Genomic DNA, 8,050 nt, shown 5'->3' with positions numbered 1-8,050 from the left:
AAGAAATGTAAGGGAAGTGGAGAACATCTACCTAATTTCAGCCTCCTTTTTGATCTCTGACTGACTTTAATATTGTTTTCAATTTGCAAGAATTTGCATGTCTGTGTTTTCTGGGAGGAATTCTGTTAGAGTTTCCTTGAAGAGTCAACCTCTGCAGCACCACCTGCAGCAGTCACCACAACCCCACTTTTATGCCCCAAGGTAGCTGGAAAGCCCCGGGGATGGTTGAAGAGTGGTGTGGCTTTACCTGAAGTATTGCTGCCAGGGTTTTGGTGTGCCGAGTTCCCCAAGTCTTTTCTATAGTAGTCAGCGGTTAGACGAAGTGACGTTTACTGTGCTTTAAGCTAAAAACACACAGTGAAATAGGTAGAGGTCATGTAAGAACACCTCAAACTATTTGGGAGATTTTGTTTACATATATCAACACTATCTTTAAGATCCAGCTTCACAAATAATTTTAATTTTTGCGATTTAGTGAGTAGTAATTTAAAAACATAGATTTATGCTTTTTTTAATTAAAAATATAAATAAAATCAATGCATCAAGAGGTGACCCAAAAGCTAGCCATACCTTTCAGACTCCCTTGTGCCTCTTTTCCTCAAAACAGTGACTTTGGACAGACGTCATCATTTTAAAAGTACACATTCTGAACACTCAGCATGCTCTCAACCAAAGTTCAGCCCACAATAAAATCAATATTATGCGGTAGATGTGTGTATTGGCAAGAGTCAGCCGATACAATATGTGTCCCGATACATGTCTCGCGATACAATACGTGTCCTCCCAAGACTGTACCAGAACAATGTTTCACTTTTTTTTAAGAATTTGACTTGGAAAAAAATTCTACCTGAATATTAATACGTCTTTGAGTAGTAGTACAATTCTCATAATAACAACAAAAACCACGATGCTGATTGATCATTTAACAAAAGCTGGTTCTCGGAAAATCTTATTGTTGCTTTGGTGGCGGTGTAGAGCTGCTCAAAGAGGCTCAGTGTGCTCCCAGATAGCGGTCGGGGGTTTGGGTAGAAAACAATATAAGACGCTGAAGGACGCTAATAAATAGCTAATCAAATATTGACTTGTCAGAATTTTAGATCGATACAAGTATCGCAAAACGAAATATCGCGATATATCACCAAATCGATTTTTCCCTTCACCCATACAATGCGGCCCCACTCCAATAAAAAGTTTAGTGTTTTAAACATTTTCTTTAGCTTTTTTATGATGGAGGACATATAACATTTAGGATTTAAATTGTGATGGAACTCGACGTTTGGAAAAAACTCTGATGCAGCAACCTGAAAAGTCTCCTTGCTTTGCTCCAATTCTAATGCATCCACTTGCAGACAAATAGATCCTTCAATGTCTTCATTTTCCTTGTCTAAACTGCCATCTGGCTCAAAAATTGTGCGGCTAGTTAGCTCTGATATTGCTTGCCATTTTTTTTTATTCGCTACTGTTAGCTTGGGGTTGCGAGGGCCTGTACACTAGCGGGCAAGAGTGTTTGGAATGATAGGTTAGTAGCGTAGGGTTACTTCTGCACAAAACAGTTCTGCTCACAGCTCAGAGGCAAATTTGTAATAAACTCCTGCCGCTATGCAGAAAATATGTCTCAAAAAACAACACAGGCTTTTTAGATTTAGGCTAAAAATGGAACATTCATAACCAAAAGATACCAATTTTAAAATAGAAAAAATATATATAGTTGTGGTGGGACTTTAAGCCATTGTACATCTGTGTCATTTCAAAAAAATGTAGACAACCGCACTTTAATGAGTTCATTTCCACTGCAGGAACATTATTTTACAATGCAATGTCAAACAATTTTAGGTGCAGTTGTGCAGGGCAGGGGGAAAATTATGAATATTTTACATTTTTCACAGGTTGAAACAGTTTCTTGAAGGATTCCTCGTGGAGGACCAAAACTCTCACTTTAACTACCTGTTTACTCCCTTATAGCAGCTAGCTTTAGCATTAGCCAGGATGAGCTAACTGCTAAAGACACCTCATCAAACATGGAAGCTTCTATTAGAAACCACCCTAAATGAACACAGCTTTAATGTAATGTTGACGCAACTGTGTGTTGTACTTTGTACTAACTCAGGTTGAGGGAAAAAAAAGAATTATAATGCAAACAGGAACCATGAAGTCACAGAAAAGCAGCCGGTGAGCAATACAGCAGTGAAATGTCTAATCATACATTCCTTTACATGCTGCCAATGTCTGTCCAGCAGTTAAGTATTTGCTATGATTCACATGGAAACGTGCAGCAACTTTACAAAACATAAGAAAAACATTTGGTTGCATTTTTTTTCAGAAGATGTCCTGTTTTTTTGGAGAAAGGTTGCACTTTGAAATGTTTTTATTTCTGATTTTATCAGTCCCATGAAGTTCAAAGCAGCATGATCACTTTTAGCTGACCGCCCCTTTTTTTTTTCTTTTAAATTCAACGGTCACTGATATGACTGTTAGATTAGACAGCACCTAAAAAGCCCCCGATTGAGCAATGTTCATCCCCACGCATACATTACTGCGTCATCAAACCACTTCCAGATGCAAAACCTGGTTGTGTCACAGCTAATTCACGCTCACAAGACTCCTGCATGTCAAAAGTTCAGATTTTTTAAAAGGCTCTGGCGATGCTAACGCGCCTGCCTTACCTCTGTCTAACTGCGCGAGCGTAAAAGTTTCATTGTGAAACGCATTTCCTGTGACCCTGCCAGCTTCCTGTGAAAATGCCCACATGAAAATATTTCAGCAGCAGACACACGTGATTTGAGAACCTGCAATAACTACAAACGTCACAAGTACTTTTTAAGTCATTGACACACTTTGATGCAAATAATACCTTAAATTGTAATTTGCAGATCTAAACCACTTAAGCATTGTGAAGATCAGCAGCTGTTTCTGACACTTTTCCCTTTTTTTATTGCAAACTGAGCAACCACGTCTTTTTCTCTTTGCACTTCAGATCTCTTTTTTAAAAATGAAACTTTTAATGTTTGAATAAAGAATTTATTTGATTTATGTGATGAATGAGATGCTCTGTAGAGGGTGCTGTGGGGAAATGTGACAAAGGATTTTTTTTTCATATAAGCATCAAACATCTTTTAAATTGATTTAATTCAAGTGACTCAATTGCATCTCATTGAACTCCCACAGAAGTGAAGCATGACTTTTTTCTTTTTTAATTATTGTCGATATAACTATCTGATTTTTGAATTTGACCCACAGATTTGTCTTAAGGCTTTTGGACAATGTCCAGACATGTCTGTGCATGAAACAAGCACAAGAGGGCATTTTCCATCTTACTTAAAAGCAAGAATAAAAAGAGAAGAAAAAAATGCACATCTCAAAGAGAGGAAGAAATTCTGGGAAATTTTGCCGCCTCACAAAGACCACGTCATTTCCTCCTATGACAAATGTGTGTGGTTTTAAAGAAGTTTTTAAAGGAGTGTGATTATGATAAGTCTGCAATTCGCCCGTGAGATCGAGGGAAGAATGAATGGTCATGTGGAGAATATGCATTTTAAACAATCTATAGCAAGTAAGTATCTGCATCTTTTTTTATGTTTATTTTAATGACTTATTGAGTGCATTTTTTTGTTACTCATCACTGCTATCAAACTAAGTAAAGTAAAGCACTAACTTTTGTGCAGCATATTTTCACATTTTTTGTAACTTTAGAAGACTTTTGACTTACTTCCTGAGAAACATTTATATAGATAAAGAGTTTAATTATATGGTTTTTACGTTGCTATTGTGGTTAGCGTGCAGTTCCCCTAACAAATGTGGGGTAATAAACCACAAGTGACCAGTTCCTTTTCCTCAGCGTTACTCTCTTTCCTGCTGCTGATGGGTGTTCATTCAACAAGAACGGTGGGAGCAAGCAGAAATCCAGCATGTAAGACCTCTCTGCAGCGGACTTTCAGACTTGCTAAACTTGTCCAGTTTGAAGCAAGCAATGTCTTCAAAACATATGTGAGTACATACAATAGAATTATAGTCAAATATGATCTGAATATTAGTTTATGAAACATGTTTTTTGTGTGTTTAGAAAGAATCTCAAGGAGAAGGGTCTGAATTCCTGTGCAAAGCACCGGTCAACAACATCCCTGACCCCAACATCCACGGCTTGGAGGCCTCAGAGAGAATATCCAGCATTTACACACAACTACAGTCCTTTATCCCTCATTTAAAAAGAGTCTACGAACAGCAGAAGGACTTACAGCTGCCCTCTAGCCCCCTGCTGTCCAAGCTCTTGGGCGTCAGCGACAAAAGCTGGGATCTAACTCTTACCATCAATGACTTCTACTGCCACGCCTTCCCAAACCTGCCTCCACTGGAGCCGGCAGGTGGGCCGACAACACTACCCCCACCTTTGAACGTCTTCCAGCAGAAGGTCTACGGCTGCGTGGTTTTGAAGACTTACAAGGAATTCCTGACAAACGTTTCCAAAGAGTTTAAGAGTTTCAAAGGCAAAGTCTGTAGAAGAAGGATGAGGAAAAACGCAATGTTCTGAAAAACGACAACCTGCTTACCAACAGCACTTTACACACTTGGCTAATAAGGAATTAAGAAGGGATCATGAAGATGGCTGGTACATCAGTATTATGGAGAATATTTATAATATTTATTATTTATTTGCTTGAATATGTCACACAAAGGCAGACAGAAATGTAAAACTTTGCTTTCCTCTGATTCCTCTTTATGGCTGTGTGACTAACAGAAACACTGTAAATAAATATATATATAGTTATTTAAGAGACTTTGTTGTTAAGGCTTTATTTTGAAATAAAAATGCATTTTTGGGTCAACAACTTCTTTCTTTTAAAAGAGCAGCATCATGTGCTGTTTTCTAGACAGACTCTGCCCGTCAAAGGAGCTAAACGGGAATCAGGAAGCTCCTGAGACGCTGACTGTGTAATGTCAGATTGGAGTGACGCATGCGTTTAGCAGCATCAGATAGGAAAGATTTCATGAAACTGACAAGCCGTCTGGTCAGTCACAAGGCGTGAGTGTGTCTGAGATAACTGTTTGGTCTTAAAAATAATTTTATTACCATATTTGAATCCATCAATGGGGGTGCAGTTGGGTGGGGGAAAAACAGAAACTTCTAAGAAATATTTATTTTTATTATTACCAGAGGATGACGATAGAGTTGCGGCTTTTTTTTTTATTATAGTGCTGAGTGAGAAGATTTTTGACCAAAATTAGGCAAATCTTAGTCCGACTTTCCTCAGGTCACAAGCTTTACGGAAAACTGGAAGTAGGCAAGGATTCACTGTAGGTCATGTCTCAAGTTCCTTATTATAACACAGTTTTATATAAGGCACACAGAGGGTACTTTAGGGTACATTTAGTCTTAAGTCTGCATAATCTATTTATTTATTTGACTCTCATTTCTTAAAGACAAGGGTTCATTTAATCTAAAACCACAAAAAACTGTATTTTTCTTGTTTTATTACTGATGCTAAACTTTCCATTCTCTATAAACTAAACCACAAACTGGCACACACATGAAAGTTCAATTAAAGGTGCAAGTTTAGTCCTTAAAAATGAACATATAGGGTAAATATAAATAAAAGAAAGAGAAAACAGACTAGAGAATATGAGTCTTGTGTGACTTTAAGAGACTAAAACCAAACGTTTCCTCAAAAACTATTTAAATAAATGACCTATATTGAGAATAAAACACACAGGTTCTGACTGTGAAAGAGTGGGTAACCACAAGCAGAAAATAGATTCTCTTTGAGGCATGTTTTATCTGCGAATGCCTTGTGGTTTTGAATATTTGCAAAGTGATTTACAAGAAATGAAGAGGAAAGACCTTAAACTGCTTTGTTACAGCATAAAAAAGTAACATGGTTCTCAGAAAACGCACTGTAAGAAGTGAAACATTGGATAAATGAACAAAAACTAATTTGTTTCAAATTGTTTCATTTCATTTTTGAGTTGAGCAAACCATCAACCTAAAATTATAATATTATGAAGGAAAAACATCTAAATGTAACAAATTACTGAACTTTTGTTAATGTTTTACTATTTTTCAGTGCAGGCAGAACAGGTGCATCTTCATCACTAGTACCATTGTCGCCTCTAGAGGGCAGTCTACACCAACTGAAAATGAAGAGGAGCGTCAAACTTCTGATTTGAAATCATCAAATAAAAACATAAAAGCCTCTTTGTTGACAGTGTATCTTTAAGAACAATTTTTTACAAGATCGGTTTTATTGTAAAAAAAAAAATCAATCTCTTCCCATTTTGATTGATTATTTTCACTTGTTTTTTGGTTGTTTTGTACTTAGTTTTAACACGTTCAACTTCATGAAAAGTTCTCACCATGTTCAGATAACTCTATTCACACTTGCTAAAGTGAGGCTTTTACTTTATTTTTAAATGTAAATCTCACTGCCACCGCAAATAAGCCCCAACTTAAAGGTTGCATCTATGAATTACTCATTGAAAAGGATGCTGTGTTGTCCCACTTCATTCATATATACCAGGGGTCGGCAACCTTTAACAGTAAAAGAGCCATTTGGGTTCATTTTCTACTGATCAAAACCTAGAATGAGCCACATAGTCTTACTTTAGCCTTTGAGAGACTTGAATTTGCAGTCATAACCTTCTTTTTGCTTTTTTTTTTTTAAATAAATGTGAATTATTTGAAATATTTTTGGCACAAAAAAAGCGAAAATATAAAAAGAAAATAGCATGTCTCAAAATGTTTTTTTTAATGCTTTTACCTTTTGTAAAGGCCAAATAAGTGAACATTGTAGCTTTTTGCTGAACTGAAAATTAGCAAAAAATTCCAAAATAAATAAATTAGATTAAAATGTTAACATGTTGCTAAAAAAAAGCTAAACTCTAAATTGGCCTAAAAAACCCAGTAGATAACAAATTAGCCAAAAATGTTGGTATATATTGCTAAAATATTAGCTAAAATTCAAATTAACATAAAAGCTAATTGGAGACCAAAAACAAGCTAGCATGTTGTTTAATTAATAGCTCCAAATTAGCCAAAAATTCCTCAGCAGGCTAAATCAGTCAAAAATGTTAGCATGTTGCTAAAATAGATGCTAAATTCTAAATTATCTCCCCAAAAAACCTCAGTAGATAACAAATTAGCTGCAAACATTAGCATTTTGCTAAAATATTAGCTAAACTTAAAATTAGCATAAATTTCCCCCAAGAAACGAATTAGTCAAACACATTAGCCTGTTGTTAAAATAGAACCTAAACTCTAAATTTGTCTAGAAACCCCAGTAGACAACAAACTAGCAAAAAATGTTAGCATGTTGCTAAAATATTAGCTAAACTCAAAATTAGCATAAATTTCCCCAGGAAACTAATTAGTAAAACAAATTAGCCTGTTGCTAAAATAGAAACTAAACTCTAAATTTGTCTAGAAACCCCAGTAGACAACAAACTAGCAAAAAATATTAGCATGTTGCTAAAATATTAGCTAAACTCGAAGTTTTTGGAAAATTACTATTATTGTATTTTTCTACAGCCAGAGAGCCACCATGGAGAGATAAAAGAGCCACATGTGGCTCTGGAGCCGCAGGTTGCAGACCCCTGATATACATGTATACTGTAGCTCACATTCTACAGTGACCTGATAAAACAGGTTAGTTAAAGAATAATTAGGCCAAAACAGGTCAATTTCACATGTTTTTATTTGTTAAAACACATTAATGCACTGAATATTTGTAACATAAAAAACAAAAACATTCATATAGTTTGTATAATTAAACATTTATAGATGTAACAAACTTTTACTTCCCTGAATATTATTTTCAAAGGTTTCTTCAGCACCTGTGTGTATATCGCTGGTTTCCATTCACAGATATTTATTCCTTCCAGACATTCATAAAATAGAGATATATTTCAGCTTACAGAAATAACAGTGTTTCTAATAAATTAAATATATTTGATATCTTTGGGTATTTTGCATAGTTTTTTTTAAATATGCATAAGGCAGGTTTGGAGTGACAACAACAGAGCGGGGATAAAAGAAACAGTCCATGCTACACTAAAGGCAGAA

The 8,050-nt window shown here is 35.8% G+C and overlaps 1 protein-coding gene across 1 annotated transcript; it reads left to right on the top strand.

Moving 5' to 3' along the window:
• Nucleotides 1–2,471: 2,471 nt before the first annotated feature.
• Nucleotides 2,472–4,814, top strand: m17 (IL-6 subfamily cytokine M17). Its single transcript, XM_024299750.2, has 3 exons — nucleotides 2,472–3,550; nucleotides 3,836–3,984; nucleotides 4,061–4,814. Exons 1-3 carry the CDS (start codon nucleotides 3,466–3,468, stop codon nucleotides 4,523–4,525), a joined length of 699 nt encoding a protein of 232 aa, XP_024155518.1. The 5' UTR covers nucleotides 2,472–3,465; the 3' UTR covers nucleotides 4,526–4,814.
• Nucleotides 4,815–8,050: the final 3,236 nt, after the last annotated feature.

Source organism: Oryzias melastigma, linkage group LG12 (genome assembly GCF_002922805.2).
Source record: "Oryzias melastigma strain HK-1 linkage group LG12, ASM292280v2, whole genome shotgun sequence".
Taxonomy (NCBI): Eukaryota; Metazoa; Chordata; class Actinopteri; order Beloniformes; family Adrianichthyidae; genus Oryzias; species Oryzias melastigma.
This window is presented reverse-complemented; position numbering and strand designations above follow the sequence as displayed.

What these genes read in the sequence shown, in the direction of transcription:
- m17 (XM_024299750.2), top strand. Translation starts at nt 3,466, where the DNA reads ATGATAAGTCTGCAATTCGCCCGTGAGATCGAGGGAAGAATGAATGGT. An exon ending in TTTTAAACAATCTATAGCAA is followed by an intron (nt 3,551 to 3,835) that starts GTAAGTATCTGC and finishes CCTTTTCCTCAG; the next exon opens with CGTTACTCTCTTTCCTGCTG. An exon ending in GCAATGTCTTCAAAACATAT is followed by an intron (nt 3,985 to 4,060) that starts GTGAGTACATAC and finishes TTGTGTGTTTAG; the next exon opens with AAAGAATCTCAAGGAGAAGG.